This window comes from Acanthopagrus latus, chromosome 12, assembly GCF_904848185.1.
Source record: "Acanthopagrus latus isolate v.2019 chromosome 12, fAcaLat1.1, whole genome shotgun sequence".
Classification (NCBI taxonomy): Eukaryota; Metazoa; Chordata; class Actinopteri; order Spariformes; family Sparidae; genus Acanthopagrus; species Acanthopagrus latus.
The window spans coordinates 6,437,519-6,457,913 of record NC_051050.1 but is presented as its reverse complement, the minus strand read 5'-3'; the positions used below and the strand labels follow the sequence as shown (position 1 = coordinate 6,457,913).

At 41.3% G+C, this 20,395-nt stretch overlaps 3 protein-coding genes and 1 long non-coding RNA gene across 5 annotated transcripts; all 4 read left to right on the top strand.

Moving 5' to 3' along the window:
* The first annotated feature begins 371 nt into the window (after positions 1-371).
* On the top strand, positions 372-1,142 carry LOC119030602. Of its 2 annotated transcripts, none has more exons than XR_005078343.1 (3): positions 372-498; positions 584-697; positions 916-1,142. It is a non-coding gene; the product is annotated as an uncharacterized LOC119030602 (long non-coding RNA). The 2 variants fall into 2 exon arrangements; XR_005078342.1 differs by having other exon boundaries at positions 382-498; positions 617-697.
* Positions 1,143-2,299: 1,157 nt separating this feature from the next.
* Positions 2,300-8,305, top strand: gtf3c5 (general transcription factor IIIC, polypeptide 5). The gene is made up of 11 exons (XM_037118342.1): positions 2,300-2,681; positions 3,727-3,925; positions 4,238-4,445; positions 4,604-4,787; positions 5,189-5,293; positions 5,669-5,783; positions 5,912-5,992; positions 6,680-6,768; positions 7,004-7,086; positions 7,388-7,530; positions 7,961-8,305. The coding sequence occupies exons 1-11, from the start codon at positions 2,463-2,465 to the stop codon at positions 8,152-8,154; spliced, it is 1,620 nt and encodes a 539-aa protein (XP_036974237.1). The 5' UTR covers positions 2,300-2,462; the 3' UTR covers positions 8,155-8,305.
* Positions 8,306-9,773: 1,468 nt separating this feature from the next.
* On the top strand, positions 9,774-13,730 carry LOC119030069 (bile salt-activated lipase-like). The gene is made up of 11 exons (XM_037117406.1): positions 9,774-9,853; positions 10,913-11,060; positions 11,170-11,289; positions 11,371-11,568; positions 11,675-11,805; positions 11,905-12,012; positions 12,153-12,267; positions 12,611-12,797; positions 12,926-13,129; positions 13,229-13,438; positions 13,534-13,730. The coding sequence occupies exons 1-11, from the start codon at positions 9,788-9,790 to the stop codon at positions 13,712-13,714; spliced, it is 1,668 nt and encodes a 555-aa protein (XP_036973301.1). The 5' UTR covers positions 9,774-9,787; the 3' UTR covers positions 13,715-13,730.
* Positions 13,731-15,455: 1,725 nt separating this feature from the next.
* LOC119030027 (bile salt-activated lipase-like) lies at positions 15,456-19,187 on the top strand. Its single transcript, XM_037117328.1, has 11 exons — positions 15,456-15,602; positions 16,064-16,211; positions 16,321-16,440; positions 16,522-16,719; positions 16,826-16,956; positions 17,056-17,163; positions 17,304-17,418; positions 17,765-17,951; positions 18,080-18,283; positions 18,383-18,592; positions 18,688-19,187. The coding sequence occupies exons 1-11, from the start codon at positions 15,540-15,542 to the stop codon at positions 18,866-18,868; spliced, it is 1,665 nt and encodes a 554-aa protein (XP_036973223.1). The 5' UTR covers positions 15,456-15,539; the 3' UTR covers positions 18,869-19,187.
* The last annotated feature ends 1,208 nt before the right edge of the window (positions 19,188-20,395 follow it).

Here is a 20,395-nt window from a genome sequence, read left to right as displayed (position 1 = left end):
TTGGTTGTCATGACTGAATAAACAAAATGACCCTAAAGGACAACACAGTTTCATACTATTTTTCTTTGTTTATATGTGGCAGACCCTGCCAGCTTTCCAGCTTCAAACAGTCCTCTGTGGACCTTGTTTTCCTCTGAGAACAGCTTGTTTATTCACTTATGCAAACAACTACGATGTCTGAGTTTGTGCTATTACCTCACTAAAATTGTGAATATTGTGAGTAAAAAATGTTTTTTACAAAACTACATAATGCCCCTTTAAAGTTCAGAACAAAACATTGGTTTCTGACCAAACACTCTGGAATATAGAGCTAATTAACACTTGTTTAAAACAAAATATATTCCTTACAGCAGCTTTAAATTGACTGTTGTCTGGTGAAAGCCAGCAGTGAAGCATCAGCCTCTGTTCTCACAAACCTGACTGTGCTTTTCTTCATTCTAGTAGCCAGCAAGACTAGCTGACTGGCTAACCTCGCTAGTGAGGCTCCACAAACAGCTGGTAAGAGAGTGTGCTTAAATGTTCCTTTCATATCCTCAAGTCTCTCCTTCAGGGTGACACTAAACCTAATCTTTCAAAACTGAAGGGATCGATCCCTTTTTTTTTTTTTTTTTTGCAGTTTTCCTCCTGTGATAGGACCTTGGGCAGCAGGCCTTTGTCCCAGCAGATGACAAAAATCATCATAGCGGCAAAAACACAGGTTACTAATAACATCAATAATGGCTGTTATAATCAACCATCACACTGAGTCATATAGCCTGTGTCTGTCAGAAGTCCTTCCTTCCGTCATGTTATTAATATCACTGTTGCTGCTATGACAGATCACTGTGTCTGCTGTGAAAAATGTGTAACACCTTACCCGGAGTCACATGACAAAATCATGTTCCTAATCACATAATCTCTGTGTAACCTGTACAGAGACTGATTCAGGAACTGCCCAGCCTAGCTTGATGCAAAGACTGCAAGCAAATCTGCCTTATTTACTTTCCATGCTGTAAGCTAACCTACAACTCATCCAAGAGCCGAGTGGATTTTGTTCAGAGTCACAATGCTCGACACCGGTAACCCTACGGCCTTTGTGTGTGGACACCCAGAAGTATTTCATACAGCTACCTAAAACCCATGTTTTAAGTTGGTGAAGTGGAAAAAACAAGACACAATTTGAAATTAACACAGTTGTTTAAAGGCATATTTTCAACATCATCTTTCATCTTTTTTCCATTTTTCACTTCCTGCAGCGTATTTTCCACGTAGACATGACAACAGTATCAGAAACTATAACACCAAAATATTAAATGTTAAAATATTAGTGTTGTATAAATATATATAAGGCAGAAATAATATAATAAAATCCCAATACTAAAATGAAAGTCATTGACTAAAGGTGAATACAAGGATGTTAGAAATCCAGTGTTAAGCCTTGAACTCCCTTAAAGGCGTGAAAGAAGAAAAACTAGAATCAAAGTAAACACTGTCACATAATATGCCTGTACAACAGAATCTTAAATAACTCTGCAAACACACAGACACAACTGTTTCTTCAGAGTCTTCTTTCTTCCCTGAGGAGAAGACAGTCTGTTGACAGTTTCTGGGAGGGACAGCACACAAATCCTCTTTGCTGAGGTCCTGATGACAACATTGGATGTCTCTGATGTCTTCCGACAAAACAGAACATCATTAAGCACATTAGATGTTAAAATACTCATTCCTCAATATAAAGAAATAGTATGTAGACTTTATTATTTATTTATTTTTATTTTTTTAATTTTTTTTCCACATAGACACAGAGCATCCACGAGGGTTCATTTACTTGAGTAAATGATGTTTTACTTCGATGGAGGCAAATCCCCCAGCCAGAGAAGTTAATTCACTCATTGCTTTTTTTTTGTTTGTTTCACATCGCCACCATGTGGCCAAAACGATGAATGATGAATTATTTGTAACAGCCTCATTAGGAAAAAAAAAAAGAAAAAAAAAAAGAAAAAAAAATAGAAGAAGAAAATACGATGGAGGGGTAACCGCAAGTATTGTACTACTTGAAGGTCATTAAGGTGATCCTGAAAAGAGGATTCTACTTGATTATATTGTCAGTTAAAACTCATCAGATACATAAATACCCCCATGCACTTTATGACTCCCATCGTTTAATTTTTGTTTTCATTTTCATTAATTATTTATTTTAGAGGTGAGATAAGTTAAGTAAAAATTTCAGTGATGTACTTGTTTTATTTAGACCGATCTACTTCATATTGACAAACTGAAACGTATTTATTCATTTCCACGCCTCGCAGGTCAATGTGTGCTGCGGAACTAAACGTCTGAGCTCGCGTTTCCAACCGGCACTATTTTTCAAGTGGACACGTAGTCATTCTGCTGTTATTTCAGAGGGACTTGTTTCTTGTGCAGGTTAACTTAGATACGGATTGTGTTTTAACCGTGTACACTAAGCCTGCTTAAACACCACGATGAGAAGAGTCAACATGGCGGACTCCACGGAGCCGAAGCTGAACTTCACTCTGAAGCAGCTCTCTCTGTCCGCTCAGTCCGAGCAGGAAGACGTACCCGGCAGCTCGTCCACCGTGGAGCTGCGGACCAGCAGACTGGTGTGTGTGGAGTATCCCGCTGTGGTCAACAATGTGGACAAGATGCTGGAGACTCTCGGGGGTGAACAGACGGTGTCCAAAGTAAGCAAATAATAATATGGGAGTTTAGTATTTAACGTTACCTCCTTAAAACCTAAGTATCTGAAACAACAGAGCTAGGGCACATGCTATGAAATGTAGGATAACTAAGATTGTATATTTATGTCTATACTTTAAATACAGTAGTGTATATATTCTTGTTATGTGTATTTTGATCCAAATACGCTCGTAACGTTGGGGTATTCGAATTTAAACAGTACATAGCATGATAGTTAGCCCAAAAGCTAAGTGCCATAAGCATTTGTAAAGTCGTTTTAGGGCTGTAAGACAAAGCAGGCTGCCATGGGGCCCTAAAAGCACTAAGGTAATGATATTTTTAGTGGGGAATATGGAAATATGCTCCAGTAAAGTTTAATATGCTGACATGATGACATGTTATGCTGTATTTTAATTATCTGTAGTCTGTGAGGAGGGTTCAGTTGTTGTTATCACTATATGACCAGGACTGTGCCATGAAGTGGTTGTAGAAAATCTCTTAATTAATTGAAATTATTAAATTATTAATAGGTACAGTATTAGTGAGATAGTAATACAAACTCAGAAATATTTATTTTTTCCATAACTGACAACATGAGCTGGTCCCCAGAACACTGTTTTAAGCCAGAAAGGTGGCAGGGTCCACCACCTATAAACAAAGTAAAGCAGAAGGAAACTGTGTTGTCCTTCAAAGTCAGTTTGTTTGTTCGGACATGAAAACTAAGAGTTTGAGTGAAGATATTTCTCCTCTGGTTTAAAGGTGGCCAGCCTGAGGAGCGACGCTGCTCTGTAGTCTGGTGGTACGGCAGCAGGTACTGCTGTGTCTTCTTCCAGACAGTAGCAGCATCACTGATGCTCCTGAGATGGTTACTAATGATGTTCTGGACAGTTTCAGTCACCGGCTGCATAGCCTTCCTATCCTCAGCTATTCAGAAACCATGTCAGTTGACGATGTTTCTAAAATCTATCCTTTGGTCACATTATCACCATCGCTGCTTAAGATAAGCTGTTCTAATCTGACACCTGTCTGCAATTCCTGTTGCTCCCACAGACGTTCGCTCATCCCAACAGGCGCCTTGAACTGCGTTTCCGGCCTCAGGACCCGTTCTGTCACTCTCTCTGCGGCAACCGCTTCCCCTCCAGCAACCTCCTCCTCAGAGTGCGGCGGCGGGTGCGAAAGAAGGACCCGAAGGATGCAGAGATCCACATGGATATACTGGGGGTCATAGGAACAACCTACAAATACCAGGGTTAGAATAAGAGTCCTCCAACAGAATGTTGTGGATCATATTTCAGTGCTGTGTTTATATCCAACTTGTCCTCCCATGTCCTGATATACTGCAACTGTTCTATTTCCTTGTCATTTCACTGCTTTACAACTGTAACTTGTTTGCTTGTACTTTGTAATATTGTCTTTTTTATACATATATTCTTTGTCCTTTTCAATCATTCAAACCGTTGCTCACCCTTTATCAGATTGTTTCGATCAGTCATAATGGAAAACAAAATGCTTGATGTGGGAAAATCTGTAGTTATCCTGATTACATGTTTCTGATTTGCAGGGATGGCAGACTTTCAGTGCCTGGCAGTGCATTCAGAAGGTGGAAAAGAAACGTCCTTGTATGACAAAATCATCCTCCGCAAAGTAGAGAAACAAGAGTTCTTCGAGCAGCCCATGCCGTACTTTCTCCCCCCGGCCATCTTCTCACGCCTCGACACTCCTGTCGATTATTACTACCGGCCTGACATCCATCAAAAGGCTCTGGCACGGTAAACCTCACAACTTCTGCTTGTTCCCTTTGTCAAGTGAAGTTGTTTGTCCTGTGGAAACAGCAGAGCTGTAAACTCTACGTCTTTGATTTCACTGTGATGCTGATGCAGCTTTTCAGTGTTACATAACTAATACTGATCCACCTCTCTGTTTACAGCCCACTGCCTATCAACAAGAAGAACTTAATTGGTTTGAATCGCGCCCGTCGGCCCCACAACGCCATTTTTGTCAGCTACAGTGATGCCAGTGTGCCTGATGAGTGTCGGGAGGCAGCCAGGACCAACTGGACACGTGTCTGCCAGAAGGAGAATGACAAGCAGGCTGAAGAGCAACTGAAAAAGGTTTGCATGCTGCTGACAGAATTTTATGACACTCTGATGCAAGTTAAGTTCTTTATTATAGTATGAGGGACCATAACACCAGAGTGCCAGGAATCCAGATTCACTGGATAAAATGTCATTTCAGGGCTCATCAGAAGAAAATAAACCTTGGTTCTTTAGTTGAATTGTTTCAGATATTTTAAACTGCAAAGGGAAAATACTACAATAAAGTAAAAGCAAAATCATTTTCATTGCAGAACACCTAAGCTGACAATTCTCAGCTGTGTAAAAATCGATCAAAAATGCTAAACATTTCCTGGCTCTTTATCCTTCAGCCTGTTTTGGTCATCTGTTGCCCTTCATCGCCAAAAATAAAAGACGGGCTTTTCATCTTATCTCAAACCAAACCTTTTTGTGTTTAGATGTTTGAGAGTCGCCCCATCTGGTCACGGAACGCTGTCAGAGCCAATATCAACATCCAGCCTGATAAGTTGAAACTGCTGCTGCCCGTCTTTGCCTACTACATGGTGAGCTGGCACACACTGTGAGCGTGCCCTGCAGGGACACAGTAAATGCTGCCTCAAGCATTTCACCTGGTGTCGTTCGTTCATGTCCCGCAAAAACGCGTCTCTCTGTAGAAACTGTTTAACCTATTAATTTGTGAATATATCTGAACATATATTTTGTAGTGTTAATATTGGAATATATTTCATTGTACAAGTGTTCATGTTATTGTGTCCACTCTCTGTACATCTGTACAGTACAGTCATTCTTATAGTATGATTTCTGCTTGAACCTATATTAAGTCCTCTGTAAAACAACAAAGAAATGTGGGAGAAAGGGGAGAGCCAACATTTCTTTTCTGCCCAAATGAAAGTAAAACACGGGGTTGACCTCTGTAGGTGACAGGGCCGTGGAGAAGTCTGTGGGTGAGGCTGGGCTATGACCCCCGGAAGACCTCAGAGTCCAAGAAATACCAGCTGCTGGACTTCAGGATCCGCTGTAGCACCAAGCATGGTAAGGCACCGAGACGGGAAATTAGCAATATGCAGCATAAAACTGTTTTTTTTTTTAAATTTTACGAGTCTTAAAAAAAGTCAATACCTGTCTGCAGAGCACTGATTCTTCTGTCCTCATACTTGTAGGGTATTCATTATCGGACATGCCAGTAAAAGCCAAGAGGAGTGCCCTCAACTACAATCTGTCCATCACTTTCAACAAAGCAGGTGAGGTGGCGACTTTATTTGGATGGATGAATCATGATGCCTCATAATTTTCTGTCAGAATTAATGCAATATGACTTGATTTTTTGTGTATCATTCAGCTGTTACTCAGCTACATACTTAATTGACATGCTGGAAGCAGCTAAATGGAATGCAGCCATCATCCAGTCATGTATGTCTACAACCTGTCTCTGGCAATAGGCAATCCATAAATATGTTTAGCACTCATTGGGTCTATATGCAACAATGTTACACTCTACATCTTCTCTGTTACACCTACTGCTCCAGGTGTGGTATAGATATGATAACCAGCAAGAGGGGCATCTGTCCATTTGACAGCAACAATGGTGGCTCCTCAAGAGATTAGCATAGCTGCTATAGCATAAGTTATATCAGAACTGGAGAGTATATGTCATTGAAAGAAGGGCAAGCCAGGTAAGCCTGTGAAAGATAGAGATAGTGCCTCCATATCCCAATGAGTTTCCAAGAAAGACTTCCCAGGTGGTACTGTGTAACAAACCACCTGGGAAGGTGCATCAGGTTAAGTCTGTGTTAGGCTTGCTTGGATTTGTTCGATCATAACATGAGCAGAGCCACCGAGGCAACCTAGAATGATAATGCTGTGGCCGCCCTGCTGCTGTTGCCAAAGTAAACTGACAACATGATGGAAAAAGTGCTGTTTTTTTCCAGGTCCACAGGCAGCTAGTGTGATGGAGCTTCCAGCTCAGGAAGGTCCGAGCACCAGCCGGGATTCAGCCCCAATCTCATACCAGCTGAAGGTCAGTCGCCTAGTTATGTGAAATCATTATTGGAGCAGAGTGCTAACATGCTTATGGCAGAACTGATTTGATTTAGTATTTTGTGTTTTGATTTATTCCATTTTGCAAACTTTGTATCCCCGTTAGCCTTAAGGTTAGACTGTTGGGTGATAATAAGGGTTCTCTTACCGGCCATTAGTCAACATCTGTATGATACCTGCTGTGGTGCCACCTCACCTCTGTTTCATCTTCACAGGAGTCATCTTACATTTTCAGAGAGGGCATGCTGCCTCCTCACAGACAGATGTTTTACCAGCTCTGTGACTTGGATGTGGAAAGGTCTATTGAAATTCTGTCCTTCCTTATGCATTGGTTTTGAAGTACTTAAATTTAATCAAACTGAGATCAGGGTATCTATAAGGGCTGAAAAAGATTTAAAGATTTGTCATGTTATGTTAAGGTCTTTAAATTGTCCAAATGTAGTTGGTTTTGCACCGTAACTGGCATTTACGTATTCTTGGTAATTTAAGCCATTAAGCAGATCAGTGAGTCTCTGTACTTAAGGTCAGTACTTGAGTAAATGTACTTAGTTACTGTCCACCACTGTTTGGGTTCAGTACAGCTGTTTGTGTATCTCCAGTATCCAAAGGGTGATTGAGCAGAACACTGGCAATGAGCAGGAGTGTGACGAGCGGGACGGTTGGTGTGTTATCGGCACTAAAGACAAGCTGAGGGACATTATGTCCGCCATGATCAGGAAGGTCATCCGAGCCCAGAAGCCAGGTAAGGAAGATGTTCAGCTGAGAGATTGTCCTCTTCATGATCACACACTGACGATTCACTGATAAAGCACTTTCCTGTTACTGTAGAAACAGCACGGTCTCAAGTGTAACCAGGGAAGATGTTAGCATGCTTTAGCATCAAACATCTTATCATATTAACAAAGACAAAAGTTTTTTTGTTTTCCTATCTTTTAATAACCAGAAGTCGTATGAGGTTTTAATTGTGCTTCTGTCGCTAAGACTCATGATATATGCAATTAGATACTTACATGTAAACAATTGCAATACTGCAGAGGAGGAATGGTGAAAGCTTTGATGGGGTAAATTAAACAGGACAGATAACTAAAGGAGGACAGCTAAACTCTGTATTGAAAAGTGTGTTTACTAGGACGTCTTTTGATTAGTTAACTGATGGTCTCTCTCTCGCTCAGATTTGCCAGAAGTGCGCAAGAAACGCAGACGCCGAGGCTTAAGTTCCCAATCTCCCGGGAGAGATGTGGATACAGAGGAAGAAGTGCAGGAGGATGAGAACAAGGATGATGAAGAGGATGATGAGGACGATGAGTTTCAGCCATCGGAGGGAAGTGAGAACGAGATGGAGACAGAAATGCTGGATTACATTTAACACCAGACAGACATTTTGATGACATTCATCTTGACTGTTAATATTTTTCCATCATGTGTTTCTCGTAGGAGGTGACATGTTTTTGAATAATTTTTTTGAATGAAATGTAAATAAAAATGGAAACATTTCTGGTGTTTCTTTTAAAGAATTATGTCATCGTTGTATAAAAGTTTTTTGTCACTACAGTATGACTGAAAATGTAAGGGATACCAAGAACAACATGGTAACAAAATAATAGAACACGTAAAGCAATGTGACGTGGAAATTGGCAGTTTGTGAGATTTGGCACCCCACACAGTTTCTGAGTGCAACACCAGTGTCATAAAAACAAATCCCAGGTCTGTAACATTTGGTCAGATGTAATGTCGGTGATCACAAGAAACAAAAGTTAGGTCACAACAATGTAATGTGTTAAAAAACGTGCATGTTTAAGTAAACATGTATGTAACACTGTGATCCTGCCCAAGTGATGGGGGGTGGAGTGGCTGAGACAGAGACACCATTCGCCCTGTTACAAGACCATGAACTGTCAACATGATTCTAAAGCTGTCACTTTAATTTAAAGATAAAAAGCGAAATGATGTTACTTTAAAATCATGACATTAGTCGTGTACGTGCTGTGTATCCACTTTTTAATGGTACAAAGACAGAAATGAAATAGAAAAATCATGATAAATGTGAAAACAGCAGAGAACAGTTGCTTACAAGTGCTCAAAGTTGCAGCATGTTTTCCTGGGTGATTTGTGGCCCCTGGTAGGACATACTGTATGGATACACTTCTGAATATAGTAATAAGTGCATATGTGTATAAGCACTTTGAAAAGGGGGCCATGTCTGTATATACATCTAAATAATTTTGGAGAGATGCTAATGTCCACCTCATTGTACTAAAATTTATCTGATTTTAAGTGATGATGTAAGTTTTTACAGTTTAGCTTCCCAGCATGACACAATGATCAACTTTTGGGACTATCTGCCAGCAGTGTGACTTTGAGTCCAGTCTTCCTGATACACAAACTGCAAAAAGCTAAAGATCACTTCTTAAAGGATAGTCTCACAAACCTTTTCTACAATGGCTATGTCTATCTAATCTTTTTTTTTTTTTTCGTACTTAGTTTTTTAAATTCTTCTTATCCCTGTCTCTGAAATATATATATTTTTTCACGTTTTATATTCCAACGTATGACCGGATGTGGTGGGAATTAACTAAGTACATTTTACCAAGCACTTCACCTGTACCAAAAATCTTATACCTTTACTTATGTACATTTTGGATACAGGCCTTTCAAGTAAAGGGATTTCTGTGATGTGTTTAACTAGTTTTACTAGGGAAATTATCTGGTACTTCTCCCACCTCTGAAGATCAGGCAAATAAGTACGGCAGAGTAAATGACAGCAAATATAAACCTGATTTGTTGACAGTCAAAGGACAAATGGAGTCTATCAGGTGTATATTAAAGGGGTGTTTCCACTTCACATCACATTTTTGGCAGAATTTGGTTCACTACTGATAAAACTTATGTAAGAGTGAGAAAGGCAGGCGGACAGAATTCACACCAATCACCTGTTGTTTTCGGGGGAGGGGACGCCTTTATAAAAGTCTGGTCAGAAATCAACTGGGTTTGCACAGGTCATGATGGCGAAGCTGGGGATTTTGGTAGCCGTTGCCGTGTTCCTGGAGACAGTCTCTGCGACCTCTGTAAGTGTCAATAACTTCAAATTCTAGTGTGCAAGTTATCTGCTACATACAAAGAACAATGTTAAGGTTGTAAACAAAAGGAAACGTTTAAGTATTTGGTAGCACTTTATTTTACAGTTCTGGAAATTTCACAGTGAGCAGTTGGTTATTACCGAGTAAACTAGTTTCATGGTCCTTTCTTGATTTTGAAGTTGTTATGTCAGTTATTAGCAATTAATAGATGAGCAGAAACAAACAATTGGTGAAAATGTAAATTATTAAAACACTGAATTTGCTTCATTTTACTGAAGTTGGTCAGAAACTAGTTGGAAATTAAGCTACAACAACTCACGTCATTTTAGTGACCTGCAGGCAGAAACTCATTGGCGACATGATCTGCACACGTTTCCTGGAAATATAAAATGAATCACAGCTGCAAGCAGTGATGAACTGCTACTTGCAAAGTTTGTTTCAAATCAGTCAGATGGCCTAGGAGGAGTTCAAAAAAGTAAGTTTATTATTTTTTCACAGAGCCTTAGTGGCTTATGGGGAAGTAGTCACCTGGGTTTCATGTCATTCAGACAGACCAATGTGGAGATATCAACACTTTGTGTTCTGAGCAAAATGTACAGGAAAATGTTATTTAATAACGTGAGTATTGTTTGGAATATCATAATTCTTTCAATAACTCTTTGTCAGGAGAGTCCATAGATGCTGTGTGCAAAGTTTTGTGCATTTCACCAATAAGGTCCTTGCAGGTCAAGACCTGCTCGGGCCCTAATAACAAGCCATTTATGAACTGTTCAGAAAATAGAAGAATATTATTATTAAATCATGTTGGGGCAAATTTCAATAAACTTTGAGGTAATTATTATGGTAATCGGTAATTTCCAAGAGATTTCAAATTTGTTACTTACTAAAATACCACTTATTAATTATGGTTATTGTAGACCATTTTGTGTGCCATCAATCATGATATATTCAGTGGAACTAGGGTTTCCATACATCTGTGATTATTTCAAATACATATAATAGCGTGACAACAAACAATGGACATTTCTTTCGGCTTTGTTTCTGTAGCTCGGGGTGGTCTACACCGAGGGAGGCATGGTGGAGGGCAAGAACATTCGTCTTGGCTTCCGCCGTCACATGGACATCTTCAAGGGGATTCCCTTTGCTGACATGCCTGGAAGGTTTGAGAAACCAAAGCGTCACCCTGGCTGGGACGGTGGGTAGACTAATTGAAATTCTGATGTCCTGGAAGTCACAGCAGAATTTTATGATGATACTTTATTCTAGTAATTTTCAGGAATAACACTGTGTTTGTCTCTCCTCAGGTGTTCTGAAGGCCACTGAGTACAGGCCAAGGTGCCTCCAGGTGAACATGCTCATGTCTGACACCAGAGGCAGTGAGGACTGTCTTTACCTGAACGTCTGGGTGCCTCATGGCCGCGATGGTAAATACTGAGAGAAGCCCAAAGAGTCTCATCTGTGTGAGAACTGACCGTCAGCTGGCTCTCATTCTCTCTGTCTTCTAGTGTCCACTGGTCTGCCCGTCATGGTCTGGATCTACGGAGGAGGCTTCCTGGCTGGAGGCTCCATGGGTGCTAACTTCCTGGACAACTATCTGTACGATGGGCAGGAGATTGCAGACAGAGGAGATGTTATTGTGGTGACGTTGGGATACCGTGTGGGGACTCTGGGCTTCCTCAGCACTGGAGACTCTGGCATACCTGGTAGGTACAGCAACAGAGCATAGAAGATGTTGGCCTCCATGAAAATGTTATAAATTGTTCGATTAAATTCCTGCTGTGATTGACCGAAAAGTCTGATCCTCGTCAGGAAACTTCGGTCTGTGGGACCAGCACGCTGCCATCGCCTGGGTGCACAGGAACATCCGCTCATTTGGAGGAGATCCTGACAACGTCACCATCTTCGGAGAGTCTGCAGGCGGAGCTAGCGTCAGCTTCCAGGTGAAAAACTGCTTTTTTCCCATCTTCTTTTGTGAGATGACAGACAGGTGATGGGTATTAATATCATTAAACATCTCTCATTTCTCTGTGTGCCCACAGACTCTTACTCCCCACAACAAAGGACTGTTTAAGAGAGCCATCTCCCAGAGCGGGGTCGCCATTTGCCCCTGGGCCATCAACCATAACCCCCGCAGGTTCGCTGAGGAGGTACATAACAGCTTCTCTGATATGTTTCATCTATTCTGTGAAACTCTTAAGAATGAAGCAAAAGCTAATCTAACTTTAAATGAATTCATAAGAGCTCAGGGCTGGGAAACACTTGGATATTATTTGAACCTTCTCCCCAGATTGCTCTGAAGGTCGGCTGCCCCACTGGTGACACTATGGCTGGCTGTCTGAAGATGACTGATCCTGCACTCCTTACATTGGCTGGCTCTCTCAGTTTGTCCAGCTCACCTGATCGTAAGGACTAAACTTCACGCAGCCTGGTTTACATTTTCATTTGGAATATTGTGTTAGTAAGCTTTAACACCTGGATTTGTAACCAAAGCAAGAGTGAAACTAGCGGCGTATTACGTCTGTTAAACACCTGTCAGAAACAAAGCGAGTTGACCACATTTGCCCCCCTGTATTACCAATCCGGGCTACTGTATCTTTGCCCCCTGTAGCGGCTTTTTAATAACACTGAGATACTTTGTGTGAACTAGCGACTAGAGATAGATTGGCCCTTTCATACCTTTCATATGCACAAAAATGCTAATAGTACTGTTTATCATCAGTGTCTGTTTGTATCAACCCCCCTCAGACCCATTATTAAACAACCTGGCCCTGTCTCCTGTGATCGATGGCGACTTTGTCCCGGATGAGCCTCACAACTTGTTCCACAATGTGGCTGACATCGACTACATGGCTGGAGTCAACGATATGGATGGCCACCTCTTCACTGGTTTAGATGTTCCTTCGATCAACTCCCCTCTCATTGACACCCCTATGTGAGTAAAGCCATTAGACCACAGTGTGAAACATTGAAACTTGATGGTACAGACCCAGTTATTCTGAGAACTGTGGTGGTATTTAAGAAGTTTATAGACTTAATTTTCAATCCTTATTCTGACTGCAGTGAGGATATGAAGAGGCTTCTGGCTTCATACACTAAAGAGAAGGGTAAGAATGGTTTGGACAATGCCTACTCCACATACACTTCACCCTGGGGATCAAATCCCAGTCAGGAGACCATCAAGAAAACTGTTGTGGCGATTGGAACAGACTATATCTTCCTGGTTCCTACTCAGACTGCCCTCTACCTTCATGCTTCCAACGCCGGGTAAGAATAATATTTTGCTTGGGTGTCACTGTTAGTTTTTCTATAAGCCATTTAATTTCATCAGAGTACATCTATTCTTCTTCCTTGTCTTGTAAACAGGACTGGCCGTACCTACTCCTACCTCTTCTCTGAGCCCAACCGTATGGGCGGCCTTGCCAAGCCCTACCCCAGCTGGATGGGAGCCGACCATGCTGATGACCTGCAGTACGTGTTCGGAAAGCCTTTCAGCTCACCACTGGGGTACTGGCCTCGCCACCGTGACGTCTCTGGCTACATGATCGCCTACTGGACTAACTTTGCCAAAACTGGGTATAATTCTGCAGGCACAAGACACATGAGCATCATAGAGGTCAAACTAACTGCTGCATCAATTAAGCTTCTCTGTTCTTTCTTTATGTCCACAGAGACCCCAACAAAGGGCTGAGCGTGCCTGCTACCTGGCCCAAATTCACCAGCAGTGGACACCAGTTCCTGGAGATCAATTCTGATATGAACCAGAACTCAGTGCAACAGAAGATGAGGCTGCGTTACGTGCATTTCTGGACCAGCATCCTGCCCAGCCTTCCTACAGTCATCTCAGAATAAAGAGCTTGTGCAATCACCTGTGCTCCTGCAGTGTGGTATGATTAACTCACAGTACATCATCAGTACTGGTCCATTAAAACATATTGATGAGGGCTACAAATTAAAATTAATTGGTCTCACTTTATTATGTGGTTTGCCCCATTGAATTTACACTAGTGCTGAATAACTTCAATTTGCAGGTATGGTACCTGAGTTTTGGGTTTGTATTTTTGTCTTGAACAATGATGCAAAAAAAGTGCAACTGCTAATTAATAATTTTGACAACTGACAATGATAAAGTTATGTAGTCAGACTACTCAGACATTTTCTTACCAGGCTTACCAGGTACCGTTCTTCCAAATCCATCATTTTCTTGTACCAATAGCTCAGCAAACACAAAGGAGCTAGTTAGCCCAGTTTCAAACCAGGCTTTCAAAAGGTTAAATTGTTACAACATGAACACAGAGAAGAAGCTGTGTTTAATTAACACAGGACAAAAGATTAACACTAACTAAAGACTGTGCCTTTAAGGGAAGGATAGCTTAGGTGACAGCTATGGCCAACATTAGCAAGCTTTCTCAATACATGGTGATTAGCTAACTAGGCCACCGTTTTTGTCCAGCCGCCAGCTGAGATTGGCTATATTCTCCTTCTCTGAGATTTTCACACAAGGAACAGGAAACTGACTAAAGATTAGGTGTATACGATGATGTAAAATATGTGGGCTTGGATAATAAGCTAACATAGCACTTCACATAAACACTTGCTAAAGTTTAACCCATGACAGGATTTGCAAGCTGGCTGTAGACTTGGTACTTACTTAACTTAGCCACTGTGCCATGTAAACTATGTGGGTTTGGATTAAAAAACTTACAAAGCTACTTCATAATTTTTAAAAGCCAGCATAGCGAGGCGGCTCTCTGTCCACAAATACTCTGTAATGTTGTGTTTTATAGGCTATTTTTGTGTGAAGCTAGTAATTCAGTATATCCTGACTAATGATTTATAACCCTTTACTGTCCATCTAAATAATTTTCATTTTGGAGAGATGCTAATGTCCACCTCATTTTACTATGATTGATCTCACTAAAATGATGGAAGTTTTTACAGTTTAGCTTCCCAGCATGAAACAAGATTCAACTTTGGGACTGACTGCAGCATTGTGAGTTTGAGTCCACTTGTACAGCTGTGTAAACTCAGTGGAGGCTTGCCTGATATGCATACTGCATACTTTTAAAGTTAAAAATCACCTCTTAAAGGATAGTCTCACAAACCTTTTCTACAAAGGCTATGTCTATCTAGTCTTTTCTCTTTTTTTCGTACTTAATTTTTTTAATGCTTCTTCTTTCTTTCCCTGAAATATATTTTATTTTACATTTTATATTCCAGCGTATGAACAGCTGTGGTGGGAATTAAGTACATTTTGCCAAGCACTTCACCTGTACCAAAAATCTTATACCTTTACTTAAATACTTTTTAGATACAGGCCGTTCAAGTAAAAGAATTCCTGCGATGTGTTTCATTAGTTCTGCTAAGGTAAATTATCTGGTACTTCTCCCACCTCTGAAGATCAGGCAAATAAGTAAGACAGAGTAAATGACAGCAAATATAAACCTGATTTGTTGACAGTCAAAGGACAAATGGAGTCTATCAGGTGTATATTAAAGGGGTGTTTCCACTTCGCATCACATTTATGGCTGAATTAGGTTCACTACTGATAAAACTTATGTAAGAGTGAGAAAGGCAGGCGGACAGAGTTCACAGCAGTCACCTGTTGTTGCGGGGGAGGGGACGCCTTTATAAAAGTCTGGTCAGAAATCAACCGGGTTCGCACTGGTTGGTCACGATGGCGAAGCTGGGGATTTTGGTAGCCGTTGCTGTGTTCCTGGAGACAGTCTCTGCGACTTCTGTAAGTGTCAATAACTTCAAATTCTAGTGTGCTAGTTATCTGCTACATACTAAAAATAGTGTTAAGGTTGTAAAAAACGGAAATGTTTAAACATTTGATAGCAGTTAATTTCACTTATAAGTTCAAATGAAATGTATCAAATGAATAACCAACCATTTATAAACTGTTCAGAAAATAGAAGAAGTTTGTTATTAAATCATTTTGGGCCAATTTTCAATAGATTTTGAGGTAATTATTGTGGTAATTGGGAGTTAATTTCAAAGAGATCTCAAATTTGTTACTTGGTAATTACCACTTACTAACTATGTTTATTGTAGACCATATTTGTTGTTATGTTACCAAGTTTGTGTGCTATCAATCACGATATATGCATTGGAACTAACGTTTCCATGCATCTGTGATTAATTCAAAAACACATTATATTGTGACTACAAACAACAATTGGGGCTTTGTTTCTGCAGCTCGGGGTGGTCTACACCGAGGGAGGCATGGTGGAGGGCAAGAACATTCGTCTTGGCTTCCGCCGTCACATGGACATCTTCAAGGGGATTCCCTTTGCTGACATGCCTGGAAGGTTTGAGAAACCAAAGCGTCACCCTGGCTGGGACGGTGGGTAGACTAATTGAAATTCTGATGTCCTGGAAGTCACAGCAGAATTTTATGATGATACTTTATTCTAGTAATTTTCAGGAATAACACTGTGTTTGTCTCTCCTCAGGTGTTCTGAAGGCCACTGAGTACAGGCCAAGGTGCCTCCAGGTGAACATGCTCATGTCTGACACCAGAGGCAGTGAGGACTGTCTTTACCTGAACGTCTGGGTGCCTCATGGCCGCGATGGTAAATACTGAGAGAAGCCCAAAGAGTCTCATCTGTGTGAGAACTGACCGTCAGCTGGCTCTCATTCTCTCTGTCTTCTAGTGTCCACTGGTCTGCCCGTCATGGTCTGGATCTACGGAGGAGGCTTCCTGGCTGGAGGCTCCATGGGTGCTAACTTCCTGGACAACTATCTGTACGATGGGCAGGAGATTGCAGACAGAGGAGATGTTATTGTGGTGACGTTGGGATACCGTGTGGGGACTCTGGGCTTCCTCAGCACTGGAGACTCTGGCATACCTGGTAGGTACAGCAACAGAGCATAGAAGATGTTGGCCTCCATGAAAATGTTATAAATTGTTCGATTAAATTCCTGCTGTGATTGACCGAAAAGTCTGATCCTCGTCAGGAAACTTCGGTCTGTGGGACCAGCACGCTGCCATCGCCTGGGTGCACAGGAACATCCGCTCATTTGGAGGAGATCCTGACAACGTCACCATCTTCGGAGAGTCTGCAGGCGGAGCTAGCGTCAGCTTCCAGGTGAAAAACTGCTTTTTTCCCATCTTCTTTTGTGAGATGACAGACAGGTGATGGGTATTAATATCATTAAACATCTCTCATTTCTCTGTGTGCCCACAGACTCTTACTCCCCACAACAAAGGACTGTTTAAGAGAGCCATCTCCCAGAGCGGTGTCGCCATTTGCCCCTGGGCCATCAACCATAACCCCCGCAGGTTCGCTGAGGAGGTACATAACAGCTTCTCTGATATGTTTCATCTATTCTGTGAAACTCTTAAGAATGAAGCAAAAGCTAATCAGACTTTAAATGAATTCATAAGAGCTCAGGGCTGGGAAACACTTGGATATTATTTGAACCTTCTCCCCAGATTGCTCTGAAGGTCGGCTGCCCCACTGGTGACACTATGGCTGGCTGTCTGAAGATGACTGATCCTGCACTCCTTACATTGGCTGGCTCTCTCAGTTTGTCCAGCTCACCTGATCGTAAGGACTAAACTTCACGCAGCCTGGTTTACATTTTCATTTGGAATATTGTGTTAGTAAGCTTTAACGCCTGGATTTGTAACCAAAGCAAGAGTGAAACTTGCGGTGAATTACGTCTGTTAAACACCTGTCAGAAACAAAGCGAGTTGACCACATTTGCCCCCCTGTATTACCAATCCGGGCTACTGTATCTTTGCCCCCTGTAGTGGCTTTTTAATAACACTGAGATAATTTATTAGATCTAGCGACTTTGAGAGATAGATTGGCCCTTTCATACCTTTCATATGCACAAAAATGCTAACAGTACTGTATATCATTAGTGTCTGATTGTATCGATCCCCCTCAGACCCTATTGTAAACAACCTGGCCCTGTCTCCTGTGATCGATGGCGACTTTGTCCCGGATGAGCCTCACAACTTGTTCCACAATGCGGTTGACATTGACTACATGGCTGGAGTCAACGATATGGATGGCCACCTCTTCACTGGTTTAGATGTTCCTTCGATCAACTCCCCTCTCATTGACACCCCTATGTGAGTAAAGCCATTAGACCACAGTGTGAAACATTGAAACTTGATGGTACAGACCCAGTTATTCTGAGAACTGTGGTGGTATTTAAGAAGTTTATAGACTTAATTTTCAATCCTTATTCTGACTGCAGTGAGGATATGAAGAGGCTTCTGGCTTCATACACTAAAGAGAAGGGTAAGAATGGTTTGGACAATGCCTACTCCACATACACTTCACCCTGGGGATCAAATCCCAGTCAGGAGACCATCAAGAAAACTGTTGTGGCGATTGGAACAGACTATATCTTCCTGGTTCCTACTCAGGCTGCCCTCTACCTTCATGCTTCCAACGCCGGGTGAGAATGATATCTTACTTGGGTATCGTTGTTAGTTTTTCTATAAGCCATTTAATTTCATCAGAGTACATCTATTCTTCTTCCTTGTCTTGTAAATAGGACTGGCCGTACCTACTCCTACCTCTTCTCTGAGCCCAACCGTATGGGCGGCCTTGCCAGACCCTACCCCAGCTGGATGGGAGCCGACCATGCTGATGACCTGCAGTACGTGTTCGGAAAGCCTTTCAGCTCACCACTGGGGTACTGGCCTCGCCACCGTGACGTCTCTGGCTACATGATCGCCTACTGGACTAACTTTGCCAAAACTGGGTATAATTCTGCAGGCACAAGACACATGAGCATCATAGAGGTCAAACTAACTGCTGCATCAATTAAGCTTCTCTGTTCTTTCTTTATGTCCACAGAGACCCCAACAAAGGGCTGAGCGTGCCCGCTACCTGGCCCAAATTCACCAGCAGTGGACACCAGTTCCTGGAGATCAATTCTGATATGAACAAGAACTATGTGCAACAGAAGATGAGGCTGCGTTACGTGCATTTCTGGACCAGCATCCTGCCCAACCTTCCTGTAATCTACTCAGAATAAAGAGCCTGGGCAATCACCTGTATTCCTGTAGTGTGGTCCGATAAACTTACAGTACATCATCAGTACTGGTTCATTAAAAATAAATTGATGAGGACAACAAATTAAATTTCAATGGTTTTTCAATTCATTTTCTTATGTGTTTTGCATCTTTGAATTTACAATGGTGCTTAATAACTTCAGTTTGCAGGTATGGCACCTGACACCTACGGCATAATAGTGTTGATAACCTATTGAGCTCATTGAATGTACACCACAAAGGGATGAAGAGGTCTGTGTTAATACCATTATCATAATGCAAAATTAAGAAAATAAAAACCGACAATGAAAAAGTTATGTTGTCAGACTGCTTTCTTTTACCAATAGCTCAGCAAACATAAAGGAGCTAGTTAGCCCAGTTTCAAACCAGGCTTTCAGATGGTTAAATTGTTATGACATGAGCAATTGCCAAAGAAATGAAGCTGTGTTTAATTAACACAGGACAAAAGATTAACACTAACTAAAGACTGTGCCTGTACGGGAAGGATAGCTTAGGTGACAGCTATGGCCAACGTTAGCAAGCTTGCTATCTATATGGTAATTAGCTAACTTAACCACTGTTTGACCTGATGCTTTCACACAGGGAACAGGAAACTAACTAAAGATTAGATGTATACGATGATGATGGATTATAAGATAATATAGCACTTGACATGAACACTTGCTAAAGTTTTCAGTCCCTCTGTGTGTTCCTGTTTGCTCCCATCATCAAAACACACAATTCTCCTCCTGGATGTGTTAAACAACTTTCACTATGTTGTGAATGGCATGATCGTATATAATGAAAATTAGGATGGTGAGGTGGAAGCTGCATGAGAGAACAGCACCATGCAGAGAGAGAATCATATCTTAAAAGTCAGCAACAAGATGATAGGCTGACAGGGTAGGTGTGTCGCTGTGCTATTGGACAGATGTAACCTCAATCAGTAACAGGCAGTAAATTGCAAGCAAATATTCCTTAGAGTAGTGACTGACAGGATGGTATGAGAAATTAACCAAAAGGTAGACATGCATAAGAGTAGTCTTCCTGACTGAACTATTGCTAGAGCTTGTTTATTTATGATTGCTGAACCTACATCAATATCACAAAATGAGTCACGCTCACATTCATTTTTAAATTATTTATTTTTTTTATCACAACAAAACTTGCAATGATTCTATCGCAACAATAATCAATAGACATTTTTCAATATTGTCTGCCTAAAATATCTGTCAACAGTAGAATCTCTGGTAGTGGCAGGAAGGTTTCTACAGAATGTATAGCATGAACAGAATCCTAAAGTTCAAATACATTTTTCCACCAATACCAGCACCTCAGATGTCTAAAGTTATTTTAGAAGTTTTATCTTATCTCAAACCACGTGTTTTCTTAATGCTAATCTGGGAACCAGACCAACTGTTCCTGTGAGTCAACGGCAACATGTGCTTCACTGCCCACTTCACAAGGACTGCTGGGCTTTTTTTTTCTTCTTTAATGTGTTAATGTGTCTT